General features: G+C 39.2%; 1 protein-coding gene across 5 annotated transcripts in view; it reads right to left on the bottom strand.

Moving 5' to 3' along the window:
- Positions 1-24,312, bottom strand: part of Zdhhc20 (zDHHC palmitoyltransferase 20) — a 58,778-nt gene that overhangs the window by 12,329 nt on the left and 22,137 nt on the right. For 3 of the 5 annotated variants that reach the window (XR_013109342.1, XM_034497689.2, XM_076930933.1), the window contains exons 4-8: positions 20,695-20,815; positions 12,447-12,516; positions 11,016-11,048; positions 10,145-10,265; positions 2,051-2,186 (exon numbers count right to left, since the gene is read on the bottom strand). Coding sequence is in view for 4 of the 5 variants with exons in the window: in XM_034497689.2 (XP_034353580.1) it covers positions 2,051-2,186; positions 10,145-10,265; positions 11,016-11,048; positions 12,447-12,516; positions 20,695-20,815 (481 nt within the window). In the remaining variant the exon portion in view is untranslated. Of the gene's footprint in view, positions 1-2,050; positions 2,187-4,384; positions 4,421-10,144; positions 10,266-11,015; positions 11,049-12,446; positions 12,517-20,694; positions 20,816-24,312 lie in introns of all 5 variants that reach the window. The other 2 variants (XM_034497686.2, XM_076930932.1) reach the window with 1 other exon arrangement.

Below are 24,312 nucleotides of genomic sequence, written 5' to 3'. Positions count from 1 at the left end.
AAACAGTGTAAAACCAAATCCTGACTATGCTTTCTTTAAGCTGACCCAGCTGAGTTACTCTGTTACTCTCTTACATACAAGGGTTCAGACTTCGAGCAGAAGAAACAAGCTTCATGAGGAACAGATTGAAGTATTTGAATCCCATCTGTGATAACTAGCTGCTCCTTTAGACCTAGCTTGTCAATACCAGTTAGGAAAATGGGCCTTTGTTAATTTTGAAATGAATTCTGTTTTCTTTTAATTATTTTATATGTATGGGTATTTGGCCTGAATATGTATGTACAGCCCATGTGCACCTTCTGCTCAGAGGCCAGAGAAGGCATTGGGTCCCTTAGAACTAGAGTTATAGACAGTAATTCCATTTTTCTATGTAAAATCTGCTTTGATTTGTGTTTTATGTTTTAAAAGGTCTTTAGGGTAGGGCTGTATAAACAGTTCAAGTTGTTGTCAGTTCTAGGTTAACAACACTTTTGTAAAGAGAACAAATTACTTAACAGACATAAGGAATTTTATTTATATGGGAAAAGGTCAAGCATAGTGGACCAAAGAAGGGCTCAACAGTGGAGCGTGAGTTGGGCAAGGAAACGAGAGAAATTCTTATACTGGAAGTCACATAAATATAACACATAAGATCACATAACTCAAATATAGTAACTAAAATATGCACTCAAATCTCTTGATTTTTCTACATTAAAAATGGTTTCCTTCCAATTCTGGCAAAGCCATGGGTTCTGGATGAGAGGTGGACTTTGAGTTGCTACTCTAAGTTTGTTACCATTAAGTTTAACAGTAACAAGGTCATGAGGCTGGTTTAACAGCAAGTCCATCATGCGCAGGGCCAGTCTCTCTCTCTGAGTGTCTTGCACCCCTAAGATGGCTTCACCCCCGTAACCCTACCTTAGCCTCTTGAGTGTGGGGAGGAGGGCAAGTCTCACAATAACCAGCCTTGCTACCCTTCAACAGCTCACTGAATGATTCCTCTATGTATGCTTTAAGTTTTTTTATTTTTGCACTTATATCTACTAATTTAGTGAGCGTGTGCCACACGCGCGTGCATATATACACATACACACACAGGTCACTGAACATATATGGAGGTCAGAGGACAATTTGTGGGAGCTGGTTCTCTCTTCCTCTACCATACGAGTTCTTCAGACTGAACTCAGATCATCAGGCTTGCCAGCACCCTTACCTATCCAGCCATCATTCCAGCTTTATAGTTTAATTTAAAAAATTAGAAAAAAAACAGAAAAGAAAATAAGCACTAACAAAAATACTATGCACTACATTTCACTGAAAAATGAAACAAAAATGGAAGAAGACATGTGCAGTGGTTTCAATGAAAATGGTCCCCATAGACTCAGGGAATGTCACTGTTGGAGGTGCGGTCTTCGGGACAGTTTGTCACAGAGGGCAGACTTTAAGGTTTCAGAAGCTCAGGGTAGGCTCAGTGTCACTCTCTCTTCCAAACCAGGCATACATAGAATTCTCAGCTATGTCTGCCTACATGCTGCCATGTTTCCTGCTATAAAAATATGAACTAAACCTCTCAACTGTAAGCTAGCCCCAATTTCATGTTTTCCTCTATAAAAGTTGCTGTGGTCATGGTGTCTCTTCACAGCAATAGAAACTCTAGGTCAACATTTCCTAAGTATTAACCTTTAGAACATATACCAGTCAGGTTGTGTGTCTGTGGGGGTCAAGAATACACAGGAGCATGCTGCTCTGTCTTAGCAGGAAGATAAACTGAAGGATTTAAAATGATTTGGGTCTGAGAGTGAACTACCGTAGCATGAGAATCTATCATTTAGAATAATAGCTTTTATTTATAATGTATAAATGATAAATTTTGCTATATATTACTGAAGTCATATACATACAGTCACTTCTGCAATCCTCTTCAACACCAGTATAACACAACACTGTACCCAACACAGTCAAGTTTAAACACAGTTTCTCTTCATTTCTTTATCACCTACTACAATCTTTCTATACATTTTACATTCATTTGTAGTCATTTTTTAAAAAACGTATACTTTAGTCTATTTACCTATTGTTGTTCTATTTTTTCCAACCAGCCAGCAATGGTAGCTAAATAGTGAGAGCACACTGACAAAAAACATTGCAGACACAAAGAAAAGGAAGAGTACGTGGAACTTTGCACTGGGGAATGTTGTTGGTTCATTCTGAGGAAAGAAGAAAGAAGGGTTAATTGTAAGGATACTGACTCTCTAAAATGCAACTTATTCTGGTTCTTCATAAAGATTAAATCTGCCAAAAAATTCATACATGAAGAGTAGTAAAATAAGACCATGTATTCTGAAGCAATAACTACAGAAGCAAATGATGGGTCCATCACAGCAGGCTGAGCTGAGCCCATAAACACTCCAGTAATTTAGAAAATGTCCCTAGGGGCTGGAGAGACAGCTCAGGGTTAAAGAGCACTGACTATTCTTCCCAGCACCACAGGCATCTTACCACTGTCTGCAACTCCGGTCCTAGGAGACCCAACACCCTCTTCTGACCTCTGAGGGCACCAGGCATGTACACAGATATAAAGGCAGGCAAATACCCACCCCTACACATAATAAATAAATCAATAATTTAAAGTCATTAAACATCTAATAATCTCAGCAATTCAGCCATAAAATGAGAGGATGGACTCTTCTCCCTAGCAATTTTCTTTGATACCCTATATACATATTGAGATTTTCCTCATCATCCAGAGGAACATGGCTACTTCCATTTGCTTAATTGTATATGCTCTAAAAACAAGTGGAATGTGATATATTCAGTTCTACTTCTGTGTGTCTCTCCTCCAAGCTGCCCATGTTTTCAGATGTGCTGATGCCCTCCTTCCCATCCTTGATTCTTTTCTTGGGAGTCTTTGTAGGTAACTGTCATTTGTAAGAGTTGCCATAGGTATTGAAGAATGAACAGTTTCTGTCATTCCTTCTTACAGAAATATGGCTAGGAAGAAGCCTTTGAATATTTGCTCTTAAAATAAAACCATAAAGGGGCTGGGGGTGTAGTTCAGTTAGAAAAATGCTTGCCTAGTATGCATGAAGTCCTAGGTTCAGTCCCTAGCATGACAAGAAACTAGGCACAGTAGTGTATCCTGTAATTCCAGTACTCAAGAATAAGAGGCAGGAGGACCAGAGGTCATCTTTGACTGCACAGTAAATTCAAGGTCATCTTGGGACACATGAGACTGTCTCAAAAACTGTATAGGCAGGTCTCCCAGGCTTTCACAACAGGTTGCCCTATTTAATTTAAAAACTGTAAATGGATTGGGTATGGTAGCACACACCTTTAATGCCAGCACTTGGGAGGCATAGGCAGGAGAATCTCTGTGAGTTTGAGGCACATTGGTATGTATCCTGGTCTACATACTAGGATAGCCAGGATTACATGGAGAGAGACCCTATCTCAAAAAGGGGGTCAGGGTTGAGGGGAACAACAACAGACTGGAAAGACGACTCCTTTTTAAGAGCTTTGACTGCTCTTTCAGAGGTTCCCAACACTACCTCAATGGCTCACAACTATTTACAACTCTAGCTCAAAAGATCTGACGCCTTTTCTGGCCTCTATGGGAACACACACACACGAACACGCACACGCTTTTTATTTTTTTTAAATTTCTGACCAAAGGGGCCACAAGAAGGCTTAAGAGGTTAAAATGTGCTTGTTTAAGCCAACATCCTGAGTTCCATCCCTAGAACCCATGTTGGAAGGACAAGTGACTTCCAAAGTTAACCTCTTACCTCCATATGTGTTCCTGCATGCATGAACACACATCATACACACAACTATAATTTAAAAAAATTTAATTTAAAACAAAAAGTGTTTAACAGGCGTTAGAGAGCTAGGAGGGTACAGGTATTTTTTTCTGGAAGCACTCACATAAGTAGTGGGAAGGGTTACACACACCCCTGTAAGGGGCAGAGATAGGCAGACCAGGAAAGCTTGCTAGCCAGTGAGCTTCTGGTTCAGTGAGAGGCTCTGTCTCAAGGCAGTAAAGTGCAAATGGTAAAGGGGGACATCCAATACAGCCTCCTACATGTGTGAGCACCTGTACACTCATGTGCATGTACCATACACATAACACACTACACACACAAAGCTTCGACAGACTTAGCTGAAATCTGTTTGTGTATGTGTGTTGTAGATTAAACCTGGGGACTCAAAAGCTTTCTCACTGAACATCATCTCCCCCACAACCTTGCATTATTCTGACATTTATTTCTTTATTCCCCAGAGAAACCACTATACATTTAAAACATAGTAATTAGTCTATTATCTTGCCAGTTGTAGAGCAAATTTTAATTATATACATTCACTCTGTAAAAGATTATGAGAATGTCATGGCAATAATATGTTTTACCTTTGGGCAATTCTCTGTAGATTTCCTGCGGCAAAGCTTGTGCAAACAAAGACAATGTATTAAGAAAATTAACTTATAAAAACTTTATCCCGGAAATTAAGCTTTATCAGTTGTGTGCATTTGGAAGAAATATAAGAAGCTGCCCTCTAATTTAGAATCTACATTTTCCCAAAAATAAGGAAAAACCAACCAACAAACAAACAAGTTAAAAACAGTTCTCTCTTACATCTCAGAGCCCCTCTAAACATGCACTTTCCCATCCAATTATACAAGAAACTTGTGTCTAAAAGAACTAAATAAATACTTAGCATGTACATCTGTATTTAACTCTTTAACCTCTGATTTCTTAGTGGTTCCAGAAATGAGACCTGATGACTCAGCAACTGCACCACCACTGTCTGTCTCAGCTGGGGAAACTATGGCAAGCTCTGCCTCAGCTCAGCAATCAGAAGCGTTTACAAGTCAAAGCATTGCCACTCTTTCCCCACTTTACTGGAGACAGACAGACACGAGACTTACACTCCTAACACCAGAGCTCTCTAAGGGCCCTTCTATCACTTAGCCCTACCACGATCCTGGGCTTCCCCTTAGTATCTATCCTTCCTGAGTCTAATTAGCTATAAAAAGGTCTCTGGGAGCTGCGTGGTGTTAGTGCACACCTTTAAGCAGAAGCAGGCAGATTTCCGAGTCTGAGGCCAGCCTGGTCTACAGTGAGTTCCAGAACAGACAAGAATACACGGAGAAAAGGTTCCCTTAGTGTAGCCGAAACACTCCAGCGACACCTATAGATTAAAGGCTCTTCCCTCAGACATCTACCGGTTCCCTTCTGCTTTGATCCAAACCTTCCTTTCACTGTGAGGCCCATCTTGTCTACTCACGCTAATATGCAATCTACTCCATTCCAAGCACTCAGGTGTGTGAAGGTGGGTTGGCTGTTTAGCCCCGACGTCCAGTTTGCACTCTGTACTGTCAGAGAGTACAGAAACTTAGCACAACTAATAAAGCCAGCACTGCCTACAGACACTTGTCTTTCTAATGTCTCAAAGAAAGAAGATGTTTAAAACTGCATATTTTGGACACAATGTTTGTGACCTTGAATTTATCTGTATTAGCACTCTCCTGTCAGCCTTAAGTCTAAAAAAATATACCTCAAAAACTACTTTTAAGATTTCACTTTGGTTTTAGAGGTAGGGTCTTACCATGTAGCTCTGGCTGGCCTAGAACTTGCAATGAAAACCACATTAGTCTCAAACTCACAGAAGCATATTCTTTAAAATATGAGAAATAACTAAGCTAGTTCAGTTTTGTTTTACTAATTAAACTTGAGCAAATTTTGCAACTCTGCTTCATCTTAAACTCTTCTAGATTACATCTTTCAAATAATGTAACTTAGCCTCAAACTCGTAAGCAACCATCAATAGGCTATCTACATGTGACTCTGGAGAAGCCCATATTCACACCTTGAGAGTGTGATGTGATTTTTCCTGTCCATCTTTCTCTCACCACCAGTGCTTAACTCTAAAGCACTGGGTCTCAATCCTTCCTCATGTTGTGACCCTTTAATACAGTTCCTCATATTTACTGTGGTGATCCCCAACCATGAAAGTATTTTTGTTGCTACTTCATAACTAGTTTTGCTAGTGTTATAAACCATAATATAATATCTGACATATAGGATATCTGATATTCAACTCCTGTAAAAATAGTTTGGCCCCAAAGCAGTCATGACCCACAGAGGTTGAGAACTGCTATTCTAAAGCATGTATGTACTGTATCTTCTTTCTACTCAATAAACTCACTAACTGTGACTTGTCCTAAAACTCATTTCTGTGGAAATCCACGAGGAAGCACCTTCTCAGGACAGTGCTGGGCTGCATCTCCCTGATGCTGCTGAGGGACCAAGGTCCTTATGCTCACAATATATCACTGAGCTGAAACTTATCTAGTTTTTTGGTTTGTTTGTTTGTTTGTTTTTGAGACATGGTCTCACATATAGCTCCAGCTATTCCGGAACTCAATCTGTAGACCAGGCTGGTTTCAAACTCAGAGAGATCACCTGCTCTGCTTCCTGAGTGCTAGGTTTAAAGATGTGTAGAGTATGCCAGACAAAATTTGCTGAAAGTTTAAAACCTACACATTTTTAAGGATTTGATTTTCATGAGTGAGTTGTGTGTACACATATGTATGTGGACCGTGTTCATGACTGCAGATGGATGTGCGTCAGCATGTAGATATGGAGACTCAAACCTGGGTCTTCCGCAAGAGCAACAAGTGTTCTACACCAATGAGCCATCATCTCGACAAGAGCCCACTCTCAATTAAAATGTTTTAGTAAAAATCTTGAAAATATAAAGGTATTTCCTGGCATAACTGTGTTCCATGACTAGGTGCTGTACACTGCTTTTAACTAACAAATGACCTTGAGAAGTACCTGGATTTTTACAAAACAGACCTGACCTTAGATTCTAGTTTTCTATAGTATAAAATATGTGACCTTGGGGAGCTACCTAATTTCTCCAATCTCAGCTTCTCACTCTGATAACTGCAGTAACAACAATCCTCTGTATAAACTGTGGCTTCTTATCTTCCTGTACAGACACTCCAGGATCTTGGTGCTTCACTGATGTGGGGAGATACTGCCCTCACAAGGTGGCCAGCACTTAGAACTTAACAGTAAGGAAGGCAACTTCCATGTGCTAACCAATCCTGCCATCCCTGTTGCCACCGCCACCAGGAAGCAGTATTCCTCTAGTTTCCTCACCCAAGAATCCACTGAGATTACTCAAACTGGCTAATCCTAAAACATTTTAGACTCCAAAAGCTCTTGCCCTAACTGAGCCCCCTGAATAACCAACCCATGCTTCTATTAGGCTGTCTGTTCTCTTTGGGGCCTTTGAGTAATTATCTTCTCAGTAGCAATAGGCTCTAGCTCTGTGGGCCTCACCAGAGCTGGATAATAAAACACATATACATCTTAAAATTTTTCCAGGTTTTAGAAAGAATATATGTGGACATATCTGTATGCCACAGTTATCTCCTCTGCCAAATCACAGTTTAACTGTGAAAATGTAAACAATAAAGGTGTGACAAAAATAAATGGATGACCACTTGTACAGCCTCATACCAAACAGACAGCAGCCACATAAATGAAATGAGCTTAGAAACAGAAAACTTTGAGAGAAACAAAACACGTTTAGAAGACACAAGCTATAATGTGAACGGAAACTTTGCAGCACGAGTCAGAGGATAATGAGTATCTTCAAGAGAGCCGGCGCCATGAAGATGAGAATGTTAGGGGCGTGAACACTGGGGCTGTCTTTCACCCTGGAGACTTTGCTGTGCTGTGTGGCAAAAGCTGGGCTCTACAGCTTGGGCCCAGGCAAATCTGTCTCAGCCAACAGAGTACAGGTCTACCGATGCACAGTGGCTCCTAATAGGAGAAACTGGCAATTTTAGTGCTGCCTAAATTATGAACTTTGTTTTTATTGCTGGGGATTTCTATATTTTACTAAAGAAAATCTCATCAATACCAAGCTCATGAATAAAGATTAGTATCTTTTCTATGGAAACAAAAACCTATCAAAAAAAAGGGCTAGAGAGATGGCTCAGAGGTTAAGAGCATTGGCTGCTTTTCCAGAGGTCCTGAGTTCAATTCCTAGTAACCATATGGTGGCTCACAACCGTCTGTAATGAGATCTGGTGCCCTCTTCTGGCCTGCAGGTGTACATGCAGACAGAGCATTGTAAATAAATAAATCTTAAAAATAAAACTAATCAAAAAAGTAGACAAAACAAAAATAGAGCTCATAAGAAGATATGGCCATGACTAATAAACACAGTCTTACACATGCAGAGTTAGCAAAGTTAGGTACTCTGTTCATAAATCAGCAGGTGCTACACAAAGTTAGGTACTCTGTTCATAAATCAGCAGGTGCTACACAAAGTTAGGTACTCTGTTCATAAAAGAAAAATAAAACCAAAGACATCTCAAAAAGGCTGAGGCAGGAGGACTGCCAGGAGCTTAGGTTACATGGTAAGTTCTAGACTAGACTGGCTAATTTAAGACCATCTCACAGACACACAGACATCTACTGAATGCTTTTCATTTATGACAGGTTTACATTAACATAATCTATCACTTCTGTGCAGTTAAGTATTACTCCAAATTTCCCAATTGAACGAGCAATCTAAACTACCTACCTTTGGTTAGTTTACCATTCAGCAAACATTTACTAAACATCTACTGTGTTGTATGCCAGGTAACTTCCTGGATATTCTACTGATGAAAAAGACAAAATTTCTTGCCTTCATGGAATTTAAATTTTAAGAATATATCATTATATAGATCTGCCTGCTTCTAGACTTAGGTATCAGAGGACAAACAAGAACTCAGAGATGACATCACTATTGTAGCCTGTCAACAAATGAACTGGTGTAAATTTTGTTCCCATTACATGAGATAGGCACAGAGAAAGAGAATGGAAAGAGAAGAGGAAGCAGGTTGAAGCGTGCATTTTTATGACAGCATGACCATATCTGCCAGCTCAGTAATTACCAATTGAAGGATGGATACTGGGTTCAGCAGTGTGACAGTTAGGACTGAGCTGACATGTAATAGGACTGATGACACCAGAGGAAAAAATAGAGATGAAGAATATCCAGATATTTAAAGATTTAATGAATGAGTAGTTTGTATATTGAAAGTTATTTTTAAATTGTATCACTGAGAAAATGTTAATAAAAACCAGTTGTTCTCCACACTACTTCTAAGATAGAGTTCTTTTCATGTTTTTGTAGTTATTTTCCCCTCAAGAATATAATTTTACAAATTAAAAAGGTTTCAGCTTGATTATGTATTCTGACTAGGTAAGTATTTGCAATGGTACCTAACACCCCCAAGAGAAGGGAATAACCATGTCTCTTCTCCTGGCGGTCCCTCTGAGCAGTGAGCACTGTCAGCAACTCTAACATCTCCAGAGAGGCCAGGACACATTTGCAGCTCACTTCCCCCAGACACCAGCACATACTATGTGGACTCATGTATATACAGCACATCCCGGAGGCCACGCCCAGTTACTGCTCTACTGGGTACTTGTTTCTAAATGCTTTCCTCTCATAGATAAATCAAACTTTAGTCCCTTGTTGTTAAAACATTTGATTATTTTCAACTATTTGCCAATCTTTAAAAATCTGAAAAGGTGGGGTTGGAGAGACATTTCAGCTGTTAAGAGCACTGGCTGCTCTTGCAGAGGACCCAGGTTCAACTTCCCAGAACATACATGTCAGCTCACAATCTTCTGTAACTCTAGTTTCAAAGGATTTGACAACCTGTTCTGGTCTCTGCAGAAACCAGGCAGACACCTGGTGCACATACATATATGACAACAATTCCATATGCACAAAATAAAAATAAATCTTTTTTTAAAATTCTGGAAAAAAAAAAGTATGCAAACAAGAAGCAAGTATTAGTCTGGCCCCAAGGACATCACTCTGACTGCAAAAGTGCAGTTAGTCTTATCAAGCCAAGTGAAAGTACTGACTTCTTTAAAACAGCTCTTGTAGCAATCTGCATCACACAGAGACACACTTCTAGCCTATGTAATATATGTATATTTACAAATACACATGCAACTTATATGAAGGGAAGTATAGTCCTGACAGCACCATTATAAAATCTAATCTGATCTACTTATAAAAAGTACTAAGTGACTCTCTCAAATACATACCTTTTATATATGTTTAAGATAGAAAAAAGACTTACCGTCCAAAATTTTATAAAATACTCTAAAACTGTTGCAGCCACAAAAAGGCAGTATAGCAGAGAATACAACAAAAACAGCATGAAGAATTTGTAATTAGTAAATCCCACACAGTTATTCACCCTGGAAGAATACAGAAAGAAGTATTATAAAAATAAGACAAATCATAATCACAGAAAAAGAAAGCAAAATGGGGAGAAGGGTGGGTCTGCCTCAAACAGCTCAGCTCTGTAAAATGTGAAAATTCTAGCAGCGGTACAAAAGTAGGAATATACCTAACATTACTAACCTTATAGAGACGGTTAAGACAGTAAATTAATGTTTGCCTTTTAATCATAAGAAGGAAAAGAAGCACCAGAAAGCTTTACATCATCATTACTTGACAATAGGTCGAGTGAGAAGTAAAAAACAAACAGTATCTTAACTATGGATATGTTTTTAATTAACATATATTTTGTAACTCTAATATTAATTTTTAATGTATCTACATTTGGATTATGTATTTGTCAGAAAATATTTTAAAGGAAAAAACATACATATCCCTATGTATGTATGTATGTATGTATGTATGTATGTATGTGTGTGTGTATATATATATATATATATATATATGTTAGTAATTTAATCAAGCTCAAATATAAATAATTGAACTGAATCAAATATAAAAATATTAGAGCTGGGTATATGGTTTTAGTTGTAGAGAGTGCATGCTTAGAATGGGTTGGGACTCTGGATTTAAAAAACAGCACCACGAGATTTAAAAAAAAAAGGGGGGGGTTGCTAAAAAAAAAAAAATCATTCTCAATTTCCTGCTTCTGATGCCCAACCCTGACCCCCTTGGCTTAGGCAATTTCCACTGTTTTTCATACATACCACGGACAGTGATGATCCATCTTAAGAACACATCTAGGAAGCAAGCATAAGAAAATTCATACAGAAACATTGTGACTCTACTTTCTCATTATTTTACTGAACTTAGAAATATCCCCTTAAAACTAAATCTTATGAAGCAACCTAGAAACATCGGGTAACTTGGAATATTCTGTAAAGACTTCCACCGGTAAACAGTTACAAGGATTTTCCATTGTGAAATCAGTTAATTGCATCTAGCTAATTGGACCAGGCCAAATGACATCTTATTATTCAGATGTAGGGATGACTTTAGGTACATTAGAAAGGCCTAATTTAAATATCAGCTAAGAGTTGGAGAGATGGGCTCAGTGGTTAAGAGCACTGACTCCTCTTCCAGAGGTCTGAAGTTCAAATCCCAGCAACCACATGGTGGCTCACAACCATCTGTAATGAGATCTGATGCTCTCTTCTGGTGTCTGAAGACAGTGACAGTGCACTCAGATACACAAAATAAGTAGTTTTTTAAAGGAAAGAAACGGATGGCCTCTAGCATTATGAGCATGTATAGATCAACAGTACTAGTCCTCAGAAGTATGCACCAAGACACTAAAACCTGGATTGAGACAGTCATGTTCTTGTATTCTTTTTTTTTTTAATTTTTTAAAAGATTTATTTATTTAACATAAGTGCTCTATCTCCATATACACCTGCATGCCAGAAGAGGGCATCGGATCCCACTACAGACAGTTGTGAGCCACCATGTGGTTGCTGGGAATTGAACTCAGAGAACTCTGGAACAGCAGCCAGTGCTCTTAACTACTGAGCCATCCATTCTTTAACATGCAGTTTCCTCGTGGTGATCACTACTATACTTTTTCCACAAAGAACCAAAGCAAAACCAAACTTTCCTGCCTCTAGAGTATCTATTTTATACATGTAGAAAGTGAGACTACAGATCTCATAAATAAAGTAAGAATGAGAAACCGAGCTCCCAGAGAGTTGCACAGCTTATCTAATTGTTGGATTAGTCAGGGTTTTAAACCAACCTCTCACACAAAAACAAGGATTAAAATGGAAGTGATGGCAGCTAAAAACATAGTATTAAAACACTGATCTTTTTGTTTTAATATCAACATTGATAATAAAAACGAGAAAATATCATTATAGTCTCTAATCCAAGAAGTTATCAATCATATTTTACAAGGTTTTAAATGTTGGCTCATTAACATTACATTACGCATAGTACAGAAGCATAAAGTTAAAATTCTATTCAACTAGCAGAGAAACTCTTCCAGTATATTCTAGTTTACATATTCATTTGATAGTTCTATATCCACAGCAAATAATAGGAAAAGATGAAATGGTTTTGCTAAATATGAAGAAGCATGTAATGTCGATCTGTCACCAAGTTCCAGGTTAGGGCTAAAGAAAAACAAACTGAGTAAATCTCACCTGTCACAGGCTGAGCAGTGATGGGCCCGATCAGGTTTAATCAACTGACATTTTTCACAATATCGGATAGCTAGAGAGAGAGAGAAAAAAAAAAAAGAAAAAACTCAACGGTGTGCGTGGTGGTTTGAATAAAAATGGCCCCCAAAGGTCCACAAGAGAGCAGAGTTATTAGGAGGTGTGGCCTTGTCGGAGTAGGTGTGGCTTTGTCGGAGGAAGTTTGTCACTAGGGGGTGGGGCTTGAGGTCTCAGAAGCTCAAAACCGCTGGGCAATGGTGGTGCATGCCTTTAATCCCAGCACTTGGGACAGCCAGGGCTACACAGAGAAACCCTGTCTCAAAACAAAACAAAACAGCAGCTCAAAACCAGGCCTAGTGGCTCGTTCATTATTGCTACCTGTGAATCAAGGTGTAGAGCTCTCAGCTCTTTCTCCAGCACCATGTCTGCCTGCAGGCTGCCATGCTTCCTACCATGATGATAATGGACTAAACCTTTCAAACTGAAAGCCAGCCCCAATTAAATGCATTCCTTTGTTAGAGTTGCTATAGTCACGGTGTCTCTTCACAACCACAGAACCCAAACTAAGACACTGCACAAGCTTAATTGACTTACAAAGCTTGATTTGTGCAATATACTCTGGAAAATGACATTGATTAATTTAAAAGTACCAGAGTACACCAGAGAGCTTCTCAAAATGTCAAGAGAAGGGGAACTTCATAATGTATCCTCTCAGAAGTTTTCAAACTAAATAAAGTAGGTGCAAAGTAAGTAAGTGACTTGCAGAAAGCCAAACACCAAGATTAATAACAGAAACAGGTCAGAATTCCAGTCCAGAGTCCCAAGCCCAATGTTCGCTGATACAGCATAGTGTCTCTGACAGCTGATCGATGTACTTACAGGCATGTTAAAGCATTCCGGTTTTAAAGTTTTGAAACAGTTTTATTTAAAGACCCTCTAAATACCTTCTGTCTGCATGTGTCCCTGCCCTAGATCAATGACAATTCATTTTTGGAATAACAACAAAAACTTCTTTCTAAATAAATTCTAATACATGTTACACTATTATCTGGTTCAAAAGACACCGATCACCTACTATGTGCCAGGTATTCTAAACAAAAATCCCTGCTTAGTGAAGCTTATACACTCTCTATTCTAGGGACTAACAAAGTCAAATAAATAGCACATTAGACAATGACATCAGACAGTAAGGACCACAGTCTAACTTTACAACATCTAAGAAAACAAAGGGTTAGAGACTGAGGATGTAGCTCAGATGGCACAGTGCCAGCCTAGGATTCATGCACAAACCCCTAGATTTGAAGCCCATCACTGCATGTACAAGACACATCAGTGCATGCCTGTAATCCCAGCATCTGAGAGGCCTGAGGCAGAAGTTCAAGGAGTTTGAGTCCAGTGTGGGACACAGGAAACTTCAGAGGAAACAAAACAAAATGAAATGAAGACCCTATTTAGAGGGAACAGTCTATGATAGAAAACTGCTCTTACAGAGAATCGGAGTTCAGTTCCCAGCAGCCATGTCAAGTGGCTCTTAACCATCTCCAACTCCAGAACTCTGGCCTCCAAGTATATGTACCTACAGGCAGACACACATACCTAAACTTAATAAAAAAAATAAATATTTAAAAAATGACAAATAAGGATGCTTATTACAGCTATTTTAAATAATGAAATACCAGGAAGAATTTCTGGGGTTTGATGTTAATGGGTTTTTGTTTTTTGTTTTGGTTTGGTTTTTTGTTTTTGTCTTTTGGTGTGTGAGTATTTTGTGTGAATGTATGTTCTATAGAAATGGTTTGTGCTTGGTGGCTTTGAAGGCTATAAGATGTCATCAGATCCCTAAGGGACTGGAATTATAGAAAGTTGAGAGCTGGGAACTGAACCTGGGTCTTCTAGAAGATCAACCAGTGCTCTTAACTGCTGAACCATCTATTGCTCCAATCCCTAAGAGTAACTTTATAGATGAATATAGCCTTATACTTCATAGTATATCTGTATAGCATACTATTCTGCAAAACAAGAATTTCCCACATAAAACACATATCCCATTAAGGAAAAGGCAGCACACTGAAGATGGTACCACTAATGCTGAGTCCACACAGGAAACAGAAACATAAGGCTACGTGTATGGTAAGCTCGGGATCAGAAAGCAGTCAAGCACCTCATGTTCCCTTTCCTCTACATTCTCCCTCCACTCAACCTGTGACAGCTGTGCACAGATCTGGGTGGCAGGCTCTGTAAAAAAAGGGAGTTGGAGTCAGCTGTGGTATTACAGGAATTTAATCCAGCACTTAGAAGGGAGAGACAGATTACAATGAGTTTTAGGGCTACACAGTGAAACCTGTCTAAAGGAGGGACAGCAGGAGGAAGGAAGAAACAAAGAAAACAATGCCTAATAAATGAGCAGTTGAAGCTAATGAAATGGCTGCGATCAATGGGAACTTCAATTTCTTGTACAGAGCAGCCAGAGAAGAACAGTGCTGAAGACAGACACTGCAGAGTGTGGATAGGGTGTTCTTCAGAGTTTCTATATATGGCAAATACTGCCCATTTCCAGAAATAAAGGTGAAGAAGGCAAATCTGTCTCCTGACTCCATGACACTAGACTTTAAATGGAAATCTATTTTCTATGAGTTTGAAGATTCAAATAACAACTCATTAAAGTACAAGCATCCTTTCAAAGCTAGAAACACAAGAATGACTCTGACTGGATGGACAGACACTGAATCTAAAGGCACATGCCCAGGTAAATAACCCTGACAGAGGGTTTCTGGGATGTGCTGGGGCAAAACGTCAGATCCCTCTGAACTCACAGGAACGGGAACCCAAGGTGTAGCTTCTTTGTTGATAAAATGTGCCAGAAATGAAGACATGCAAAAGAGATGCTTGGAACCCCCTCTTAGGCTATCAAACTACTCAAACAATGAACATCAAGCAGGAATTCCTCAAGGAATCTCATGCAGGAAGAAGGAAGGCTGAGGTCCCAGGGACAGCCAGAGAAGGGACTTGTGTCCCAGGATTTACTAGTCAGAAGACCTTGCCAGAAATGGAAGCTGCAGACAGATGTGCAGAGCCATATGAAGACCAGGACTGCTGGTTATATATACCTCTTAACTCATATTTAAACTTTACCCTCATATTAGGATACCAAAGATAGGCTCAGGGAAGTTACCAGATCTTGTCTTATCCTCCCAATGTGGACACACTGAATAAATCTCAGGGGAAAAAAACCAATTGAATTTTCATCAGTCCCTTTAATTGGTTTACTAAAGACTTACTAAAGGTAGCTGAGCATGGCATGTTAGGGCAACATTGACATGGACTGTGTATACAGCTGTAACTCCACCCAATACTTGGTATACCACTCAGGACTTAGAAGGTTACTGTACTAAGATCCTTGCATCTGGTGTAATTTAGGAAGAAAACTATTAAACATAATGAATGATTACAATATGCTAGTGTCAAAGCTTCATGGTCATAGTTGAGGACTCAAGCTATATCTCAGTAGTAGAGTGCCTGCCTAGACTTTGAGAGGCCCTGAGTTTGACACACATCAAGGGATAAAACACTACTATAGAGTTAAGAAACAGAACACAGCCAGTCCTACTGGTATACTTCTTAAATCCCAGTCCTTCAGGAAGCAGGAGGCAGAGGGAGATCTCTGTAAACACAAGGCCAGTCTAGTCTACATAGTGTGGAGTCCCAGGACAACCACGGCTATACAAAGAGACCCTGTCTCAAAAATATAGAACTGGTTGGCCTTGAATTTATAATTCTCTTACTCTTAGTATTAGGCCTAATTAAGAATCAATTTTTTATACAAATAGCTCTTTTTTTCATTTTTATTTGATATTTTATTTATTTACATTTCAGATATCATCCCCTTTCTCCATTTTCCCTCCCTAGGACTCCCCTCTACCTCATCCCCTCCCCCCTTTGCTTTTATACCATTTTAATTACATGCAAGTATTAAGGTCAGTTCTAGGTGGAGGGACTAGCAATACAATAGATGCAAACAGTTAAAAACCAAGCAAGACAATAAACACAAATAGTCAAAGAACAAGGAACACAATAAACAAAATTCAGTGAACACTCCTGTGATCACTGTTTCTAAGGGCTTATCAGGATGACCAAAATATCTGAGCCAACTTCCTGTCCTAGCCTAAAGTCATTTTCAAGTCTGAAGCCTACTTCTTTGTTCTAGCCTAACATTTAGATTCCTGTCTGAAGCCTACTTCTTTGTTCTAGCCTAAGATTAGATTCCTTCCTGAAATTACTTCTTTGTTCTAGCCTAATGTCAGATTCCTGCCTGAAGCCTATTTCCTTGTCCTTGGTCAATGTCATATTCCTGCCAAGCAGCCCATTTCCTTGTCCTCGGCCCATGTCAGATTCTTGCCAAGCAGCCCCAAAGCATCTCTGCTTCTCCCTGTTTTTTATTTCATTAACAAGACTGAGCCTGTCTTAGGTTGTTCTGACAAGAATACCTTTCTTACCCATCATGGAATATACATTATCAAAAGCAATGCACTTCTGTCTTAGGTTGGTAAGGCTCTGTGCAGAATGTTACTCATCCTTGGCTTGCCAGCCTGTTAATTTAATAACTCTGTCACAAATAGCTCTTTATCTTTAGGGGCAACATGTACTACTTTAAGACTGGATGATCTTAGCCAGGTGTAGTAGCACATGCCATTAATCCCAGAACCAAGGAGGCAGAGACAGGTGAATCACTAACTGGACCTACATAATTATACTATCTTTAAAAAAAATATCTATGAACAAACTTGAAAACTATACACTGCCCAAATTTTGCACAGCTTGGGAATTCATAAACCCACTGAAAGTATGAATCAGGGTTTAAAACATCTAATATATAGAACTACAACCACTATTATAAACCAGTTATTTCAAAATTCTATATAAAGACTTTTAAATGACCTGTTGGAAATGAGGTTGCTAAAATGTCATCATATACTGAGCTGCATACTCAGGTGTTTTAGACCTCATATCATGTAATATTTTTTTAATATTTTTAGTGACCTAGGGACATAGACAATTATTCTCATGTTGAAATGAAGAAACTGCAACAGGACAGGAGACAGGGGAGGGAAGGGGTCCTCTCATCCTTGCTGGCTACGAATAAAGAAAATCTTGGAAACAATAGTATGAACCATGTTTGCAGCCAAAAAATGCATGCTCTGACCTTAGCATGACCTAAGTACCATAAGAGTTTCTTTGGCTTTCTGACCTATTTTTAATCTCTTTAGTCTGAAATCTATACAAGGTATCTCATAAATCACATAATGGTCACATACATACATACATACATACATACATACATACATACATACATTACACCAAAACACCTTTAATCTCTTTAAAGGTTTTTAACAATGTAATCTTAAAACCTAGCTATTGTTAAGACACAGAAAAGTAACCCCTTGCTGAGAAACCCACAGTGGCTCCTGTGTGCACATGTATCCTAAACCTGCCCCTCCCTAGCACGTGTAAATCTATGCTAAGTTTTAAAAGATTATTTTTAATTACGTGTAATGTGTGTTTACATGAGTATATACATGGGGGTACAGGTGTCTATGGTGGTCAGAAGAGGGCACTCACTGGTTTCCCCTGGAGCTAGTGTTACAGGTGGTTATGAGTCACATGACTCAGATGATGGGAAACAAACCCATAGATCCTCCACAGACACAGCAGGAACACAACCCATTCTTGACCTTCTCTACGGCCTCATGAAACTTTTTCTTTTTCTTTTCTTAATGTAGGGATGCTCTATCTGGATGTATACCTACATGCTAGAAGAGGGCACTAAATCCCTTTTTAAATAATTGTGAACCACCATATGGTTGGTGGGAATTGAACTCAGCACCTCTGGAAGAACAGCCAGCATTCTTAACAGCTGAACCATCTCACCAGCTGGAAACTTTTTCTTAATAAACTCTAACTCTGTTTCATCCTGACACATCCTGAAATTCTGTGCCTAAGTCACAAATCCTGGCTTGACCTTGAGGCCTCTGAAAGAACTCTTCAGACTGCACTGCAGGCACCATCAAATTGTGGCTTCTGTGGCTACTGAGGTAACTTGGGCTTCTAATGTTTAAGTGACTTGTATAGCACTAGTAAAGAAAACTGAAGGTTTTATCTGCAAGAGATGTTTTTATTTTGTACTGTAATATGCTAGTTGTATCGTTTATCAATACAATTGTTGCCTGTGTGTGGCATGATATGAGTGTTGTACACACTTGTGTGGGGGCCAGGACAAAGTCTTTTATTGCCTTAACATGGGATCTCATCCTAAGCAGGAAGCTTGCTGTTTTGGCTAGGCTGGCTGGCTAGTGCTCACAGGAAGTACCTGTTCTCACCCTGCAGTGTTACAGGCACACATTGCAATGCTGGGATTTTTATGTGGATGTCAAGAGATTTAAACTCAGGTTCTCATGCCAAGCACTCTTACCCACTGAGCCATGTCTCCAACCTACCATCTATTTTCTATCTTTAAAATCTCATTATACTCCTTAAAATATTGCAGATAATTAAAACTTTCCTCTTTTCCATTTTGTTTTGTTTTTTAAGACAGAGCCTAACTATTTAATAATGTAACTCACTATGTAAAACCAGGATAGCCTCAAACTCACATACTCTGCGTGCTGGGATTAAGGGTGTGAACCACTATACTCATTTTAAAACTTTGAGTTAGGATTTATACACAGCCAGTGTGCTCTGTCCCTGAGAAGCCCATTGGGTTCCAAAATTAAGAGTACTTGAATTCAATTCCTGTTTCTTCACATACAGTCTTGTAATGATCCTGAACAAGTAATTAAACCTATGTTGGTAGGGTCCAATTTGACCTTTTCTACTGCCATCCTAAGTCACAATACAAGGAGTCCCCCAGAGGGATCACAGTTGATTTTCCTGAAGTCTGCCAGCATGCTATAAATGGACCAACCATGTATATGTTTATAACTGCATGCAAATGCGTGTAATATGCCTGACTCCATCCCAGCATTCCAGTGGCTAAGGCAGGTAGGATCTGAGTTCAAGAACAGCCCATGCTTCTGTCAGGAAGTCTGGCAATAACTCCTATGTTCTGGTTTCTCTGCTGCTTTTCACTGGTCTCACAGCTCCCTGGGCTGGTTCTTATTATGGTGACAAGATTATCCCAGAACAGTGTCTTACTTTCCCATGTACACAAGGGACTGTAATATCTACCCCATGGGGTATTGTGAGTTTCAATAAGTTCTGTACACTCAGCACAAAGGAACCATTAAGCTGCTACTATCTTGTCCGAACCAATTAACAAGGTATATAATTTAAACAATTCCCTCTGGTAAAGTGACCAGCTCAGCACCTCTGATTCCTCTCTATCAAAGAGTTAAACACAAGCAAAGGAAATGATTTCTCAGCTGACCCTTAGCAGTATCCCAGAGGAAACAGTCAGGCTAGAACCAGGAAAATGAATTGGGCTCGTTTTGATTCCTATTGCTGTAATGAAGCACCTGATCAACACAACTCCAGAAGGAAAGGATTTGGATTACACTTCCACATCGTAGTCCACTGAAGAATGTCAGGGTAGGAACTCAAGTACAGCTGGAACCTGGAGGCACGAACTGATGCAGAGGCCATGGAGGGGTGCTGCTTACTGGCTTGCTCCACTTGCTTTTTTATAGAACCCTGGACCACCAAGCCTAGGGATAGAACCACCCACAATGGGTTGGGCTCTCCCATCACTAATTAAGAAAATGCTCCACAGGCTTGCCTGATCTCATTTTCTCAGTTGAAGTTCCCTCCTCTCTGATGCTTCTAGTTTGTGTTATGTTGACATAAAACTAGCCAGCACAGAGTTCATAGCTTGGCCTCAAAAATCGTATGTTGGTATATTTTCTCCTTATTGTCTTTACTTCTCCCCATATTTCACATATTCTTGATTTCTTTTATTCAGTGACATAGAGTAGTTAAATTTAAACCAGAACTTTCAAATGACAGTGTAGTAGGAACAGGATTTGAAAGCTCTAGCCAAGAAGGTTGAGTGTTTGGGTGAAAACAGGCAACAAGACAAACTAAACCCAGATTCACACTGAACCCCTCTGAGAAGTTGCATTACATCTGAAATACCACACAAGATGCAGTAAACAGGAAACTGTGATTAGTCAAGTCAAGCAGATCTATTCTAACAGAGATACACACATTTAAAACTCCTTTGCAAAGTCCAGTCTGCTTCTACCTTTTGAAGCTGATGTGGTGTAGATAGGCAAGTCTCTTGCTGCTCTTCTCAAAATGTCTTGCTGTCTTTCTTGGCTGAACTCCTTCTCATAACGTTCCTTCTCAGAGTTTGACAAATAGAACTAGATGGAGAGAGACAACAACAAAATTTGTAATTCTTAGTGTGCTAAGAAAAGTTTTACCTGAAATAGGGGAAGCATCCCCAAATACTGTGCTTTTTTAAAACAAATCTCATTTCCAACTTAACTTCATGAACATTTTAACAAAAACTGCATAGATTAAAAGTGTTAGTACTTCCTACTAACAATGGCTTAGGACAGGAATTCCATTATTTTTGCACCTTTGCCTTTTACAGGTGAAATTTAAATCCTTAATAAATCACTCAGTTAAAAAAATGTTGATAGCTGAGAAATACGGCTTAGTGGTAGAATGACTGCCTAGTGACACCAATTTTTTTTTTTTAACAATTATATAAGTAAAATTAAAGTAAATAAGCAACTATGTATATAAATAAGTACATATAACTAAGTAAATACGAAACATTTATAAGTAAACATAATGTAAAAGTTACTGTCAAGTGTCTTTCTTCTCTACTTGCATGTTTATTATATATAAACATATATATGTATGATATATGTATGATACATATGTGTATATATGGTATGTGCTCAAGGTGGGGTGTATGCACATGTGTGCTAATGCTCTGTGTGTGTGGGTGTGTGCGCACGTGTGTAGAGAACAGAGATCAGTGTTGAGTGTTTTTCTCAATCACTCTCCACTCTATTTTTTGAGACAGAGTCTCTTACTGAACTCAGAGCCGATTGTTTTTGCTAGGATGGCTAGCCAATAAGCTTTCATGATCAGGAGCATGTCTGCTGCACCAGTGCTGGGGATACAAATGTGGTATGTTCAGCTTATATGCTAGGGATCTGAATTCAGGTTTTGACAACAAGCACTTACCAGTTGAACCTTCCCCCAGGCTGCTTTTCCTTCTCTGTTCCTTTGTTTCTCTGTGTACCCATGGCTGTCCTGGAATTGGATCTGCAGAGCAAGCTAGCCTTGAACTCCTGCTTCTCCCTGCCGTGTGCTGAGACTGTAGGCATGCAGCACCGCGTCCAGTTCCCTCAACTCTTAAGATTCTTTTCACCTGTTCTTCCCCCGTGTTCCTGAGCCATAGAGGGAATGATACAAATGCTCCTATTTAGGACTGAGCACTCAATATATTATTTCTTCTCAGCATTTTGACCAGTTATGAGTCTTTGCAGTAACTGCTACCACCATATACAAAAAGCAGCTTCTCTGACTAAGCTAAGTTCTAGAGAATTTATTTTTTACAAGGAAAGCCAAAAGGTTGCTATGCTCAAGTTATAGTAAACTCCCTGGTAAGGAATCCCATGCTTGTTTTTCCAAATGCCACAATGAAATAAAAAAGTTATTGCTCACACTTTTCATTGTTTCTTTTAATTATGTGTAGGTGTGTGCCTACATGTGGGTGAATGCATGTTAGTGTAGTGTTAGCAGAAGCCAGAAACACTGGATCCTCTGGGGCTAGATTATAGACTTTTGAGACACCATCTGTCATGGGTTCTCAGTATCAGACTCAGGTCTTCTGGAAGAGCAGCCAGAGCTCATATCTGCTGTGTCATCTCTCTAGCCCCATTGGTTTTTTTTCATTTTTAAAAAGGCAATCAACTGTGCTATATTCTCTTCAGAGTCTCCAAGGTTCATCACCTTATCTATCTCCTTCCCCCAGTGAGATACTTTCAAAGGTGTCTCTGGCTCTAGATTTGTTTTTTTTGGGGGGGTGGGGTGGGGTGGGTGGAAAGGGGCACTTAAAAATAGTTTTCATAAAATATAGTACCATATATTCTTGCTACTCCCAACTCCTAGGTCCTCCCTCTTCACTTCCCTACTGACTTCATGTTCTTTCTCTTTCTCTCAAAACAAACAAACAAAACAAACAAACAAACAAACACCCAAAGCCAAAACTCAAAACAAACCAAAAAAGACAAATAAATAAATAATAACAAAATACCCCCAAAACCCATGGAGTCCTCCCTCTAGTGTATTTCTTTTGAGACAGGATCTTGCTATGTATCCCAGGCTGGCCTTGAATGTATAATCCTCTTTCCTCTCCTCTCCCCATGCCACCAAGACACCAAATGGGTTCATTTCAGGTACATTTTTCTACCAAGTATGAATTTATTTGATCTTTTTATGTCATCCCAAGGGCCTTCCCTCTTACATGACTTCTTGTAAGTAGGAATTTCTACATTTCTTTAAATCAAGTCTATTTGACAGTTTTGCTTTTTAAAACTAAGAATAACTTAGACCTGTTTTTTTTTATTATCATGTTTCAGATTTTAACAATAGTGACACTCCATTTTTACTTATTTGTGTTTTCTTTTTAAAAGACCAAGGCCTCATTAACTAGAATTTCACAGAGTCCCAGTTAAGGAACACTTGATCCATGCCAACTCAAACAGGGAACTGCCCCGTAACTGCTTAAGAGTGATGAACTACACATACTGTTATAAATAAGACAACAGCGTGGGCTCAGGAAACCAAGATTGTGAGAGATCAGGAAGTTTCACAGTACACATTACCAGCAAAGACAGACAGGTCTGCATCCCCTGGAATCTTTCTCTAGTGACCACTCGCTTTTTACTCCTGCTGTCACTGCTTACCACACCTCAACAACACAGTGCTTAAGCAGTAAGAACATTTTCCTAGGTTTTACAGCATGGCTTTCTCAAAATGAAGAGCAGAAAGAGCAGCCAGAGAAGATGCAAACAGTCTTAGGGTGAAAGTACACAAACCTTCCTATGTCTCACACTCTTAACACTTTCAGGAAGAGAAGTGAAATCTCATGGTATGATGTTCAGAGGCCCTGATCTGGTATCTGCAGCTCCTCTGGACTGACCCATCTAGCCTGCAGCAGTACTCCAGACCTCAGCTTGACTGCACTTTTACCCATCATTACCAATTTTCCTTGAGAATTAAGGTCAAATGAAAACTTTCAGATACCAGAATATACAATGTTCAATACTACTAACTGTGATCCAAATAAAATTACGAGATGCCGTTATTAGCTTAAATTCAATGTTCAGAAAATTCCACTTAAGTATGTAAATTAAATCAAGGATGGTTCTGCATGAATTTAGCATGCACAAAGTCTTGGGTTCAATCCCCAGCAGCAAAATGACTAAGAATAGATGCTTTTACATCATTAGTATTTTAAAGGGGTAGTTTTGCTATGTTGCTCAGAGTCATCTCAAACTCCTGCATTCAAGCATTCCTCCTGATCCAGTTGCCTGTGTAGCCAGATTACAAGCTCACTCAGAGTGTAACCATAAACATATATTAAATACCAATTAAGAAGCCAGGTGTATGACACACCTTTAACACTCAGGAGGCAGACAGGCAGATCTCTTGAGTTTGAGAGTAGCCTGATCTATAGAGCAAATTCAGGGCAGCCAGAGATACAAAAAGAAATTGTCTCCCTAAACAAAACAACAGCAGTAACAACACATCAAAGCCCTTGGTTGAGGAGGTAGCTAGTTCAGTGAGTGATTAAGAACATCTACTGTTATTCTAAAGGACCTGAGTTTGGTTCCCA

Source organism: Arvicanthis niloticus, chromosome 3, assembly GCF_011762505.2.
Source record: "Arvicanthis niloticus isolate mArvNil1 chromosome 3, mArvNil1.pat.X, whole genome shotgun sequence".
Lineage (NCBI taxonomy): Eukaryota > Metazoa > Chordata > Mammalia > Rodentia > Muridae > Arvicanthis > Arvicanthis niloticus.
Note: the sequence above shows the minus strand (reverse complement) of the source record. Positions and strands in the feature narration are given on the sequence as shown.